Source organism: Rhinoraja longicauda, chromosome 8 (assembly GCF_053455715.1).
Source record: "Rhinoraja longicauda isolate Sanriku21f chromosome 8, sRhiLon1.1, whole genome shotgun sequence".
Lineage (NCBI taxonomy): Eukaryota > Metazoa > Chordata > Chondrichthyes > Rajiformes > Arhynchobatidae > Rhinoraja > Rhinoraja longicauda.
This window is the reverse complement of record NC_135960.1, coordinates 36,025,046-36,040,353: the sequence shown is the minus strand read 5'-3', so window position 1 is coordinate 36,040,353 and position 15,308 is coordinate 36,025,046. Positions and strand designations below refer to the sequence as shown.

The 15,308-nt window shown below is 42.5% G+C and overlaps 1 protein-coding gene across 3 annotated transcripts in view; it reads left to right on the top strand.

Moving 5' to 3' along the window:
• Positions 1-15,308, top strand: part of adam23a (ADAM metallopeptidase domain 23a) — a 119,723-nt gene that overhangs the window by 32,755 nt on the left and 71,660 nt on the right. For all 3 annotated transcript variants that reach the window (XM_078403651.1, XM_078403648.1, XM_078403649.1), the window contains exon 4: positions 6,546-6,609. In XM_078403651.1, the coding sequence (XP_078259777.1) occupies positions 6,546-6,609 (64 nt within the window). The remainder of the gene's footprint in view (positions 1-6,545; positions 6,610-15,308) is intronic.

The following is a 15,308-nucleotide window of genomic DNA, read 5'->3' as shown; positions in this document are numbered from 1 at the left end:
GGGGAGATGACAGCTGCAGATCAGACTTGCTTTTTCCTTCTGCACAAAATTCATATTGCCTGCGAGTTTAAGCGGTCATGTAGCTCACTTTCTGTGTATAATCTAACAGCGCTTTTTTTTGCCAAATCATCCCGCGGGCCAAATTGGACCCCTTCGTGGGCGGGATGCGGCCCACGGGCCGGTAGTTTGACAACCCTGTTCTCGAGTGTTGCTGAAGCTGCATGCATTCAGGCAAGTGGAGAGTATTCCATCATTTTAACTGACGTGCTTCGTACAGGTAGTTCTGTTATAATGTAATAGTCATGTTCAGAAATTTCGCATAATAGAAAATCACATCATTGTGTTAATGGGGAAAAGGAGTTAGAGGCTAGAGAATTTTAGACTTGCAATAACATTTCCTCCACCAGATTTTCAGAAATCAACATCTTTTAACAGCTGTGATTATTTTTGTTACTGCAAGCTAAAAATAGTCAAGGCTGTATGTTGCATTATTTAATAGAGTATTATTGCATTAGTGTCAATAAAAGCAATTCATTGTCAGCTTCAATGACATCCCAAGATGGAACTGATAGACTGTTCTGAAGAGACAATGGACTATGATTATTGTGGTGAGGTTACATGGCAACCATTTTTTCCCTTAACTGTTTTTTCCCAAGTCAGCTTTTTTTTTCTGCTTATCAATGTCCAAATTAAATTTTAAGTGGTTCTTTAGTTCCCTTCAAAATCGTATTGTAGCCACTCCAGTCTGCATAATGCAGTGTTCCCTAATTGATCAATCATGTTGTATTCAATTAATGCTATGAAAACAGCATAGAACCACCTGTAGATGGTGGAAAGGCTTTGGGATGTCAGGAGATGAGTTGCTCACTGCAGGATATCCATGTCTGACCTGCTCTTGTGACCGATCAGTTGAATTTCTATTCATTGTTTGTAATGTTACAACAGTGATTTCACTTCAGAAAGTACTTAATTATTTGTAAAGCACTTTGGGAATCCGTGATTGTTGAAGCTGATATATAAATGGACTCTTTCTCTCGCCCCGTTGACATCCAAATCGAATTGCATACATTCTGTGGAGCGTATAACTAAATCTCCCTCTACTTTACCTCAGCGTCAACATTGCTGCATGAGTTCTAATGTGCAAGGAATAATGTTACTGAAGTGGTGATTTGTAAGGTAGACACAAAATGCTGGAGTAACTCAGCGGGTCAGGCAGCATCTCTGAAGAGAAGGAATGAGTGACGTTTCGGGTCGAGACTCTTCTTCAGACTGATTTGTAATTTGAGCCTAAAGTCGTCAGATCACCACTGTATGTTTCATTTTTTTCCTTAGTACCTAATCAGATGTACAGCACTTTGGTCAACGTGGGTTGTTTTTAAATGTGCTATACAAATAAAATTGACTTGACTTGACTTGACTTCAGATCTGACCTGATCCTCTCACCTTCATCTGCATTGTTCCAACTTGGATGTCATAGCACTCCATGCATTTGAATCTGAGAGACACAGTCAGGAGTTACCTTATCAAATTAATATGACGTAACTCCCCAAATTGAGGAAGTTATTATCTTTGTGGCTTCTGTGCAGCCAATTGTCCTTCATGAGGAACCCTTGACCAGCGTAATATGTTTGTTCAAATGTAAAAATAAGAGAATTAGTTCAGTACATTACATATTGAAAAATCTTGGCCCTTAATGTCAGCTCTGCACTTCCTGATTCTTATTTTGTAGTTGGGCAATAGGTTGTTCCAAACTACCCCGGTGTGTAGCATTTTAAGACCATACTAAGTGAGTATCTGGTAATTGTATACCACCACAGAGTAATTAGGACCACAGCAATCCAGACAAAGCGTCCTGACCCAAACATCTCCACAGATGCTGCCTGACCTGCTGAGTTTTCTGGAAGACAGTTTGCTGCTCCAGTTTCCAGTTTGTGCAGTCTCTTGTGTTCACAGCTACCAGCTTCTGTTTTTAGAAGCTGTATCCTCCTTCTGAAAATTTAGGCTTTTACTCCCAATACTGAGACGTCTGCAGGGAATATATTCTAGTGTGGCATGTGTTTATGATGAGATATTAGAACAAAGGCTCTCAAATTCATGTACAAGATCCCGTGGGACAATCAGTGAAGAGCAGGAGTGATTTGGGTCTGGCGAATGTTTATCCCTGGCCAATCACTAAAGAAGGTAACCTGGCCATTATTTACTGTCTGTAGGGATATGCCTTGTCCAACAAGGCTATTGAATTTTAAAATTGCAACAATTCTACAGCATATTATTGGGACACAGGTGCTACATGAATGTAAATTATTTTCTTTGGATTGGTGACACAGTCGTAGAGCCTTTGCCTCATGGTGTCAGAGACCAGGATTCAGTCCTGACCTCAGGTATGCATGGAGTTTGCGTGTTCTCCCTCTGACCACGAGGTTTTCCTCTGAGTGCTCTAGTTTCCTCCTACATCCCCAAGGCTTGCTGCTAGGTAAGTCAAATATCCACTGTAAATTGCCCCTAGTGTGTAGCTGACTCATAGTCAGGAGGTGGGGGAGTTGATGATCATGTGGAGAGAATAACTAAATGGGGGATTATGGTAGAATTAGTATAAATAATTGGGGGGGGGGGGTTTGTTTTGAAGGGTCTGTTTCCGTGCTGTATCTGTGTATAACGCTGTGGTGTCCTGTCCTCCTTTCCATTTTTTTTCTCCAAGCCCCACGTAAAATGCTTTAAATCTGTGTAAATATGAATAGATGTGGTTAGTAATGAAAGCATGGATCGATATTACTATTTCTGTGCATTGCTGAAGCTGCTGGTTTATTTGTGATTTTAGTGACCTTATGATCTGCAGAAGAGGAAAGGACTGACGCTCCTGGTCGCGATCACAACAGTGAATGCGGAGTCACATTGGGGAGAAAAAAAAATGACTGCTGAATTAGTTCACATAGTGAGAGCAGTGTAATTGAATATAATTGGATGTGGAATTCTTCAGAGGCATGTTGAGGCTTTTCATTAATGTACGGCTTTTTATTAGAATGCCTATTGAAAGGTTCTTCGTTCACTTGGATCCCATTGCGCCAGATCTATTTTAGTCCTTCAGCACAGAGATTTAAATATCTAAAAATACATTTGTGCTGCAATTCTGAGAGAAGTCAGCTTGCGACTGGTCGGGTTATTTTTAGACACTGGTGATGCTTGTGCATTAAATCTTAACAGTACCGAAGCGAGTCAGCGCTACTTGAAAGAAGACAGATTCTGCTACTGCAGCTGCTGTTACCTTGTTCTTGCAGTCTACCCTGGCATGAGCGCACTCTCTGGGTGTGAATTGCTGATGGATCCATGCCAGCTTACCACAGTTGGAGCGGCACAAGGTGTTAATCTGGTCTTGCCTGGGATAATGAGTCAGAAAATTAGAGGCTGGAGTCAGAAATTTGGGCACTTGAGCCAGTTTTGGGAAATTGAAACAAGAGCGAGGAAGATGCCATTTACGGTCTTCATTCTGAGTCCTAGAACACGGAAATGGGCTCTTCATCCCACCGAATCCATGCTGATCATTCAGTGCTCATCTATACTAATCCCATTTTATGCTCCCCACATTGTCATTAACTCTTCACAGATTCAGCCATTCACCTACACGCTAAGTAGAGAATTTGCAATAACCAATTAACAGACCAACCCGCACCCCTTTGTGATGTGGGAGGAAACCCACAAGGCCACGGGCAGAACATGCAAACTCCACGCAGACAGCACCTGAGGTCAGCTTTGGACCTGGGTCTCTGAAGTTGTAAGGAAATGGCTCTACCAGCTGTGCCACTGTGCAGGGTAGGTTTGTTGTGCCACAGTGTGCAGAGCAGGTTCATGCTTCTTTGGGTTAATTGAAGTTAATCGAGCTGTGAATTGTCTGTAGTGAACAGCAAGGGACATACAGCAGGACTGGTTGTTTTTATTTTATTTATAGTTGCACCTTGGAGATGAAGTTAGTCAGTTATGTACAAGGGAATTATGAATCTGTATTAGACTGATCGAATATACAATACACAGACCGCTAGCCTTTGGAACACTAACTTGCTTCTGGTCTTTCAATTAACTTCAATAATACCGCACGCCCAATTCCTCCCATTTTACCTCTCCTGCTGACCATGGAGTCATGAAATGCTTTCAGGTAGTGGCAGAGAGCGCTGGCTGCGGAAAACCAAGCCGGATGAGCACCACTTGTCTTCTGGTCAAAACAGGCAAGGCAAAGATGGGACATGTATTTCATTAGGCTCCTTACCACACACCAAACTGGTTTAGTAGTGGTGCTAACCTTGCCCTCACTGTTGTACTGTGGGCAAGAGGAAACATCCATGGTATGGTCCACAAGCAACTTTGTGATGCAAAACAGACCATCTGCTTTCAGTGGTGAAGCACTTTGGTCAGTAGAAGGTTATGTATGTCATAAGTTGCAGATTCACGTCCAGAGGTTGTGAAGCAAAATAAAATATGCAGATATTGCAAATCTGAAATAAAAACATAAAATAGAAATACATGTAAGGTCAGGCAACATCAGCAGAGAGAGAAACCAAGTCAAACTTTGAGGCTGATGATCTTCCTAGTTCAGCATTTCTACTATTAATGGTATTGGCTAAACGATACATTTTGAAAGCACCCTTGTTCCTGGAGACAGAAAAATGTGATATTTATCATTTGTTGGAAAGAGCAGAACAGAGTGGAGGATTAGATTTCCATCTGTAAGATGGCAGCCCCAGTAGTACAATATTCCTTTACCTGGGTTATTGTTGTACAGCTAGGCTTGAATCAGCATATGTAACATTATGCTGACCTAAGGTGCTTTACTGCCAATTAACTATGTTGTGATGTGGGAAATGCAGCAGTCAAGTTCCCACAAACAGCAGGGTGATGCAGACCAGAATTAATGCAAGCAAACATTTTTTTCCCCACAGTAAAAAACTACTCTGACCTGCATTATCTGAGTCATAATTTTAGTCATAATTTTTAAGAGGATTTGTTGCAGGGCTATTGGCAGAAGACTGGAGAGTTCACCTCATTAAAAAATTATACCAAAGGGCTGTCATGACTGAGATGAACCAAGTGACCTTCTGCACATGACCATTAGATGTGTCATAGAGTCAAGGCCTGTGACCCACCATAATTGGTAGAGAATTCGGCATGTAAGGCATGGTATCAAAATATTGCAAAGCATTGAAAAGTATTGAGCAATGAAGGAGGTTGTGACAGAAGGATTGTCTGGTGAAATGGACAGCTGGAATTTATTACCATCAGATGCAAAGATGATCCATTCTGATAGGAAAATGCAGGATGTATATGAACTTTGTATTTTGAAAGGCCTGATGGTGAATGTACACCAGTTTTGAAAGGTGGCAGGCCCAGAGGAGAGCATTAAAAAATAAGTGATTCTTCATTTTCTTAATATCTGGAACAGTTTGACTGAAGACATGGTGGAAGCAGGTACTCTTACAATATGGACAAACACTTGAATTGCCAAGGCTAAGAAAGCCAAGTGTGGGTGAATGGGACTAGTGCAGTGGTTGGCATGGATGTGATGGGCCAAAGGGTTTATTTCTATACTGATTCAAAAAAATCAAGAAGCAACACTAAACCTTTATAAAAGGCCGACTATGTGGTGGCTCCGGCTTTGTATTCCAAAGTGAGCATCATCTGCCAGGAAAGATGGCAGGGTTTCAGTGAATGCAGAAGCGATTTACTGAAAATATGCCAGAGATTAGGGATTTTGGTTACAGAGACAGGCGGATTAAAACTAATAGGTATAAAGATTAGAGAAAGTTGAGGGAATGAATTTTTCCCACTGAGTGATGTGGACGAGGAAATCACTTCTTGAAATGGTGCTTTGTGAGTTGAAAGACTCCTCACATTTGGTTGTGCTATAACCTGCAAGGTCAAGGATGAGGACATGAGAAGTAGTATTAGTTTAAATAGGCTTTTCAACTGGTGTGGGAGCCATGGGTCAGGTTGCCTTAGGATTTGTTCTGAAGTTCTGTGAACAATCATAGAGCAGAGGACGTGTATTAGGTGCCCAATGTCAAGACTGCCTGTAAGACAATTGATCGCACGGGGAAATAATTTCCCCCAAAGCAAGTTATTCTTGGCTGTTTTACCTGAAAGTGTGATGGAAGCAGGTGCTAGAATTGGTTACGTTGAAAGAGAGAGCAGGTGCAATTTAAGAAGCTCTACCAAAGAGCAGACCCAGCTGCGATGGACAACCAGCATCTTGTGCATTATTATTTTTTACCCCATGAGTATGGTGGTGACGACATTTAAGGTAAAATCAGCAAAACTAATGAATGGTCTTTAGGGTGAAATATTTATCCTGAATTTTATTTTCTGCAGATGCTACTGATTACTTCCAGCATGTTCTGTTTCTAGCCTCAGAAGCATTTACATTATATTCCTGATATTTCAAGTGCGTAATTAGCAGTGAATTCACTATCACTTAACAGTGATTATGTGAATGAACGGTAGTCAACAGTGGCTTTGACCAGTTCTCTAATAACCACGTTGTGTTCTTCTTTGCCCCACAGTAATCTGCTGTCTTCAGATTACAAGGAAATACATTATGAGAAGCAAAAGACGCTCTTTTCCAAGGTAAGCCATAATTTTAATTGTTTTATGGTTGGCAGGGCACAGGAAGAAATGAGATAGAATTAATGGAATTGTGAAGTGACGCGGGATGGGTTTAGAACATGGAGCCCTCTCTGCAGTTGGAAGCTAAAAACTGGGCCAACAGGCACAGGAACCTAGGAATAAGCTCATTCTATCTCTTCATCCTATTGCAATTTTCAAGGTGGCACAGTAATGCAGCAAGTCGAGCCACTGCCTCAGTGCTAAAGAGCCAGATTTGATCCTGACCTCTGCTGTTGTCTGATTTGAATTTTCATGTTCTCGTGATCATTTTCCTCTAGGTTCTCCAGTTTCATCCCAAAGATATGAGGATTGGTAGATTAATTGGCCATTCTAAATTGTCCCCAAGCATGTAGTTGAATTTGTGGTTGAATTTGTGGGGGTTGGTAAGAATGTGGGAAGAATAAAGTGGGGTTAATGTAAATTGGTGGTTAATCGTCAGCATGAACTCTGGATGGTGGGCTGAAGGGCCTGTTTATGTGCTGTATCTCTCTATGACCATGAATCGCGTCCACAAATATTTAGTAACTCTTAATCTCCTTTTAAACATAGCATGGAGATTTTCACTTGACTTTCCCCACCGACTCTACTCCCAACTTCAAAGGGTCCATGGGGAGCAGTTGCAGGTTTCCTTTCCTCATCGTGGAAAGACGTGCTTCCTGAAGGGCTACGTAGAGATTTCCTGAGGAGTTGGGAGAGAGTCTCAGATTGATGTGCTCTTAATCCGGTCAATGGATAAAAGAGGTGCAGAGGCCTGCCCTTTGGGATCTCTTTTGATCTTGTCAGGGGGCGTCTGGAATGGAAGAGCAAGAAATCCATTCCCTTTCTTGCTAATCTAGCTCTCCTTAATGAGAAGAATATTGGAGTGGAGAGTACAGAGGTGAGATCAATGTCTGATTTGTCAAATTGGACTAAGGTTTGGTGATAAAGGATCGGATCACCATCCGGGCATGTTTCAGACATGTTTACAGACAAGATTATAGTGCAGTAGCCAAGGCCTCCACAGCTGAGTTAATGGCTCCTCATATTCAAGGAGAATACTGGCAAGACGACATTACCTGCTTGGTGTTATGTGTGGTCGTGAAATGATTGCTGGTCATGATAATTGTGATATCAAAAATTACAGCAGGACCTTGATCAGCTGGGTAAGTGGGCTTGTGGAATTTAATGTAGATAAGTGTGAGGTATTATGCATTATGTTAAGTCAAACTAGGCAGGCCTTCACAATGAATGGTAGGGCCCTGAGAAGTGTGTAGAGCAGAGCAATCTAGGAGTACAGGTACACAGTTCTCTGAAAGTGGTGTCACCAGTAGATACTGTGGCAAAGAAGGCTTTTGGTACATTGGCCTTCATCAGTCAGGGTATTGAGTATAGATATTGGGATGTTATGTTACAGTTGTACAAGAGGCTGCCTTTGGAGTACTGTGTTCTGTTTTGGTCATCCTGCTATAGAAAGGATATCATTAAGGTACAGAGAAGGTTTGCGAGGATGCTGTTAGGACTCGAGTGCCTAAACTATGGGGAGAGATAGAACAAGCTAGGACTTTATTCCTTGGAGCACAGGAGGCTAATGGATGATGTTATAAAGATGTATAAAAATGAGGGGAATTCATAGGTGAATGCACAGTCTTTTATCCAGGGTAGGGGACTCAATAATTAGAATTCGTAAGTTTGAAGTTATGACACAGTTTTGGCACCAGTAATTGCATTGCTCAGTATTAAATCAACCCTGACTACAAGTTTTAATTCTTTTAATATATTGATGTTTAAAATTTTATTTGTTACTACTACAGTCTCCCAGTCTGCCTCCAAAAGGCCTTGCAATGCAACAGTGGGATTGTAAAGGGTCCTGGCAACTACAAACTGCATGGTGGGGGTGGGGGGGGGGGGTGGGGGGGCACAAACTGTATTGGGTCATGGGTCATGATGCTGAGCAGAGAAAAGGAAGCGGCCTCTCCCCTGGACTGTCTGCCTTATGCAGGTGATTAGTTTCATCATCTGAGGGAGACCTCCCTCAACACCGGCAAAATAATGCAGATGCCAGAAATCTGAAATTAAAACCAGGAATGCCAACAATACTCAGCAGGTCAGGCAGCATCTAATAAGAGACGAGTAAAGTTAACCAGAAACTTTGACTGTTTCTATCTTCACAGATGCTGCCCGACAGGCTGAGCATCATCAGCATTTTCTGTTTATTCTCAGAGTCATAGTCTTGATCAAGTCAGAATCATAGAGCATGGAAACAGGCTCTTTGACTCACAGAGTCCATGCCAAATATCAACCACCCATTTACACCAATCCTACCCTGATTCATTTTTATTCCCTCCACATTCCTATCAATTCCTACCAAAGATGATTCCTCTTACACCAGGGGCTATTGACAGCGACCAAATAACTTACCAAACCTGCTTATCTTTGGGGCAAGTTAAGAAACTGGAGCACTCGGGGTGAAACGCAGTCACAGGAAGGACAAACAAACTCCACATAGACAGCACTGGAGGTCAGAATTGAACCGTGTCACTGGCGCAGTGAGATAGCCACTCTACTGACTGTGCCACTTAATTTAGCACAGTTTGGCAGTCTGCAGGGGTTGGAGGGAGGAAGCCTCTAGTCTGATGGCCATGGCTTGCATCTCTGAGGGTCTTCAATGCAGTGAAATGTTTCAAAGCTTTTCAAAGTAATGTATATCTGCTGGAGATTAGCACTGGCCCATATTAGATCAGAGTGACAGATTTTAAGAAGCATCCCAAGAAGAGGACAAGAGACAAAGGTGGAAATATCTTTTTGACTTGGATAACTAATCAACTGAAGGCTGAAGTGGATGTGCGAGAGGGATAGAATGATCGTCGGGTCGTAGGGCTGCAGAAGGTGAGAGGCATTGGGACACGGGATAGTTTTTAAGTCCAGGGGTTTCCTACAGCTGCAGTAGGCGCTGCAGTGACTGGGTCTTGGGTATGGGCAGCAATTACTGAGGTGGTGGAGACTATGGAATCGAGAGAGCAAAGCTTGACGATGACAAAGTGCCAGACTTGCAGACTTGGTGACCACTGCATACTCGAGCTGTCAGGCTGCAGGACAGTGTGGGAGTGCCTCCCGGAGGGAGAAAGTGCTGAGTGTGCACATTATAAGACAACTCACAAACACAAATTAAATTCTGCCTGCATTGGCAACTTGCAGTTTGCTGAAATCGGAGAGGGACATCCTGCAGTGCCTCCTGTAGCAGAAAGCAATAAATTGGTGCGCACCACAAGGGGAAACTGATACTTTGAAAAATCCTCCTTTCCTGGAGCTGACAATGCACACCCTGGCTTGTATTGTCAAGGGGACCATCTCACGCACAGCGCCACCACCTCACAGTACTGTCGTCAGTTGTTTCCCTTTCCTCGTGGAAACAACTCTGGGGCCAGGCATGGCTGCTTCCTCACTGCTCGAGCATTGAGTTCCTCCCACATCCCAAAGACATGGGGGCGGGCAGATGGGCTAATGTGCTCCTAACATTTACCCCACCTGCTGTGTGTAGGTGACAAGAGATTGAGGGGAGCTGATGGTCATCTGAGAGAGAACCAAGCAGGGGGGGGAGGGTGGACAAAGGGATTGCTCTGAGAATGTTTTCTTTCCATGTCTTAAGAGAGCATGAAGATGTGGCACTGTTTTCCTACCTTTGTAGTCAATGAACAGTGGCCATTGTTAGGACAGATAAAAGTACTGTAAAATACCAGTGCTTGCCTCTCAGCCCTACTCCCTGTTTAGCCACGTCCAGCAATTAGCTTCACAAGGAAGTCATTCCCAACCTCACTGACCACTCTCAAAAGTCCCTGCTAGCTAATGCCGATCGTGTTGATCGCTTCAACTGATGTTAACCCAGGATCATGTAACAGGCTGAGGGAAAAGGAAACTGATGAAGACCCAAAGGGTCCCAATCCAAAACATTGCCTGTCCACGTCTTCCTGAGATGCTGCCTGACTCGCTGAGTTGCTCCAGCAATTTGTGTCTTTTTCACCCTTTGAATGAGGTTCGTTGCTGATGTGAAAATGTACATTCATTTTTTCTGGCCTTGTCATCTGTCAACTTGGCATTTATCTGGTAATCTACCTGCTGACAACGATTGGTTATTATAGTGTGCAGCATTTCCTTGAACATTCAAGTAAATGTGACCCAAGGCTGACTGAATCAATTTAATGCTTGCCATAGCAATTTTTAGCAATGGTATGCATTTTGTATGCAAATCATGCTTTCTAAATCCAAATATAGTGTGGTGCAATGGGAACAAAACTGTATCGGCAAATTGCTAAGGTGTTTGGAGATTTGATTGCAAAATAAGAGCCAGTAATGTTGGAGATAAAATGGAGCAATCGATAATATTATATGTTGCAAAATAATTTTAAATGCTGTTAACTTGAACAAGTTATTAACTTAGCCCCTGAACAACAGAGCACTTGTTATTTTAACACCTTTTACTGTTACATGAGCCAAGGCAGCATATTCAATCAGCTGCAAAAAAACAGAAAATTCTAGAAACACTCAGCAGGTCAGGGAGCATCAGTGGAGAGAGAGGCGGTTAAAACTTGAGGTACCAGACTCTTCATCAGATTGTTAACTCTTTCTTTTTCCACAAGTGTTGCCTGACCTGCTGAGTGCTTCTCGAATTTTCTGTTTTATTTCAGATTTCCGACACCTGCAATTTTCATTTGATTTTCAGATTTCAAGTTGGGTTACATCATTTGCTACTGTCATTTGCACAATTATGGTGGGGTACTAGTCTAAGACATACACAGGAAAACAAATTATACACGAATTGCACCATTTTTAAAAGAAAGGAGACTGCAAAAATAGACTGCAAAACAATATTAGAAACAAAACCAAGTCCATGTCCAAGATGTGGGTCGCGGTGTTTCACTGTCAAAATAAGATTAGGGTTGTGCTGTTCAGTTCAAGAACAAGGCGGTGCAGTGGTAGAGCTACTGCCTTACAACGCCAGAGACCCGGGTTTGATCCTGATTATGGGTGATGTTCTTAGAGTTTGTACATTCTCCCCGTGACCGGCGTGGGTTTTCTCTGAGATTTTCGGTTTCCTTCTACATTACAAAGACATATAGGTGTGTAGGTTGATTGGCTTGATGCAAATGTAAAATTGTCCCTAGTGTGTGTAGGATAGTGTTGATGTGTGGGGATCACAGTCGGTGCAGACTCGGTGGGCCAAAGGGCCTGTTTACGCACTGTATCTCTAAAAATAAAAAATAAAACTTAAAAAAAACTTGGTCATGTAGGTCTTCTGGGTTCGGTACCTCCTGCTAGATGGTAGCAGCGAAAAGAGGGCATGATCCTATTAGTGGGGTCCCTTGATGATAGATTTTGCCTTCTGGTGGCAGGGCCTCATGTAGATGCTTTCAATGGAGGGGACTGCTGTGCCTGTGATGGACCGGGCTGAGTCCACCCCTGATTGCAACCTTCTGTGTACCTCAGCATTGTCATGCCAGGCCTTAATATAAACCAGTCACATACTTTCTACAATACATCTGTAGAAGTTTGTTAGATTATTTGAAGACATGCTGAATCTCTTTAAGCTTTGAAGAAAGCAGAGGTGCTGGTGTGCGTCCTTCATAATTACATCTATGTGCTGCTGTGTCCAGGACAGGTCATCCAAGATGTTAAAGCCCAAGAATAGTTGACATATGTAGGGACTGCCTTTTAGTGTTTATTATTCTATGTACTAAAGAACCATGTGCTGGCTTTTGGGTTCTCCAGGCATTGTGCAGGCTCAGAAATGTAAAGCTCCCCACTGTGGACTGATATGTATTGTATAACATGCCCAGATGTGATGAAGAGTTTCTTCCACCCCAGCAGCGCACAGACACCAGGACCTTGGTGGATAATGTGAAGTGATACCAGTCTGTGAAGCAGTCTTCCTGCATCAGACTTGGGTGCTGTTGTATAGCCCAGTGTGAAGTGGTGATGGTCATGAGCTGGTTTCCTCTGTGCATTGTTTCCTGTACTCCCTTTCCACTCACTGAGGCATCGGTTCCTAATCTCTTTACAAATAGAGTAATGCGCTCAAACTCCCTTTCATTCACTGGAGCCCTGCTTCCTGCACATGTTAATTTAATATGTTAAGTTAAGAATAGAACATAGTACAGCACAAGAAAAAGCTCTTCAGCCCACTATGTCTGCGCCAAACATAATGCCAAAACTAACTCTTATCTTCCCTCACATAATCTATATCCCACTATTTCCTGCATAGACATAGTCCTGTCCAAAAGTCTCTTAAATGCCACTATCATATCTGCCTCAGCCACCAGCCCCAGCAGCATGTTCCAGGCACTCACCATCCATTGTGTAAAAAAAAAACTTGCCTATACATCTCCTTTAAATTTTGCCCCTCTCAACTTAGAGCTACATCCTGAAAAAAAGGTTCTGACTGTCAACCCTGTCCATGCCCCTTATTATTTTACACAGTTCTATCAGGTCTATCCCCCCCATCCTCTGGCGTTCCAGAGTAAACTATACCCAGTTGGAAGTAAGTGGGTCCGATGATCAATAGCAGAATGGGTGCTCAACTAAAGATCAGCTAGTGGTATTGGCAGGATATAGCTGGAGCTGATGGTATTGTCAATGTGATGTTAAATTTGTCGACTTACGCAACCTAAACTGCATGGATGTATTAAATGTCATTATATTAGCATGCGTATCAAGAAGTTACAATATGGAAATGGGCCATTTTTCCAAACATTTCCATTCACTCCCCAGAATATTATTGTTGCACACCTTTTCAGCCTCTTTGTAAGAGCTTAAAAATGTTTTGCTTTTTACCCCCCCAAGGATGAACAAAAGTGCACCTGAAATATGCAGGCAATGCAACTCAGTTTGGGATGAGTTGAAGTGTGTGGTGGTGGATCCCGTGTAATGCTTCTATCCCCTGTCACACAGGCAGAAGGGACAGTGTATGTACTGTAGTCTACTGCCACGGTCTGCTTCCATTGAGATTGGCATGCTTGTGTTGGTCAAGTGTGTATTCATGTGACCAAGGACATATTCTTTCAATCCCACTTTTTGACATGAGGAAGAGCGAAAGATTGACATAAGGATCAAACCAGTGGACAGTATTAAAACTCGTCAGATAATATGTTTGCTCATGATGAGTTTGCAAAAATGAGACAACTCCAGGTGGGAACGTTGATTGACTTCCAGGGTTGGTGGTGTAGATGACTTGGATAACATGCTGTCTATTCTCCAGATTTGCTCCGCATCTGTCTCCAAATGTTGGGTTGTGTAATCACTTCAATATATCTTCTAGCGATGAATGTTTTGAAACAATAAAACTTATTTTGAAATATATTAACCTTGTTATTCTAATCTAGTTAAAAGGGAAAAGATTATGCAATATTTGTTATCTTTCTGTCCCAATTAGTCTTGAACTATTTTTGCTTCAGTGACTAACTATTCTTGGAATTGTAAACAGAAAAAGCTGGAAACACTCATAGAAACATAGAAAATAGGTGCAGGAGGAGCCCATTCGGCCCTTCGAGCTAGCACCGCCATTCATTGTGATCAAAGCTGATCATCCCCAATCAATAACCCGTGCCTGCCTTCTCCCCATATCCCTTGAGTCCACTAGCCCCTAGAGCTCTATCTAACTCTCTTTTTAATCCATCCAGTGATTTGGCTTCCACTGCCCTCTGTGGCAGAGAATTCCACAAATTCACAACTCTCTGGGTGAAAAAGTTTTTTCTCAGCCCAGTTTTAAATGGCCTCCCCTTTATTCTAAGACTGTGGCCTCTGGTTCTGGACTCGCCCAACATTGGGAACATTTTTCCTGCATCTAGCTTGTCCAGTCCTTTTATAATTTTATATGTTTCCATAAGATCCCCTCTCATCCTTCTAAACTCCAGTGAATACAAGCCCAGTCTTTTCAATCTCTCCTCATATGACAGGAGTAGGTCATTCGGCCCTTCGAGCCAGCACCACCACTCAATGTGATCATGGCTGATCATTCTCAATCAGTACCCCGTTCCTGCTTTCACCCCATACCCCCTGACTCCGCTATCCTTAAGAGCTCTATCTAGCTCTCTCTTGAATGCATTCAGTGAATTGGCCACTGCCTTCTGAGGCAGTGAATTCCACAGATTTACATCTCTCTGACTGAAAACGTTTTTCCTCATCTCCATTCTAAATGGCCTACCCCTTATTCTTAAATTGTGGCCCCTGGTTCTGGACTCCCCCAACATTGAGAACATGTTTCCTGCCTCTAACGTGTCCAACCCCTTAATAATCTTACATGTTTGGATAAGATCCCCTCTCATCCTTCTAAATTCCTTATAAAGAGGCTGATTTCTTGCATTACGTAATAAGTTTCTCACGGCTCCTTGTTGTTGATTGTTCAGACTTTCTCTGCCTATTGGCAAATCATTGCTTAGCATCAAACACTACAGTAAAATGTCATTCATTCCTGCTGGCCCCTTTTCCTGACGTTCTCTTTTGATGTTGTGTTATAAACAGCCTGCTTTATGTCCTCTGACATACACAAGCCAGCTTATTTTGTTTCCCTACACGCTATTTCTATAACCGTTTCCAATGCGACCAATATTTCTCCTCTTCTAATTTGGACCTCTTTCTTCAGTCTGAAGAAGGGTTCTGTCCCAAAACATTGTCCATTTCTCTGTACATAT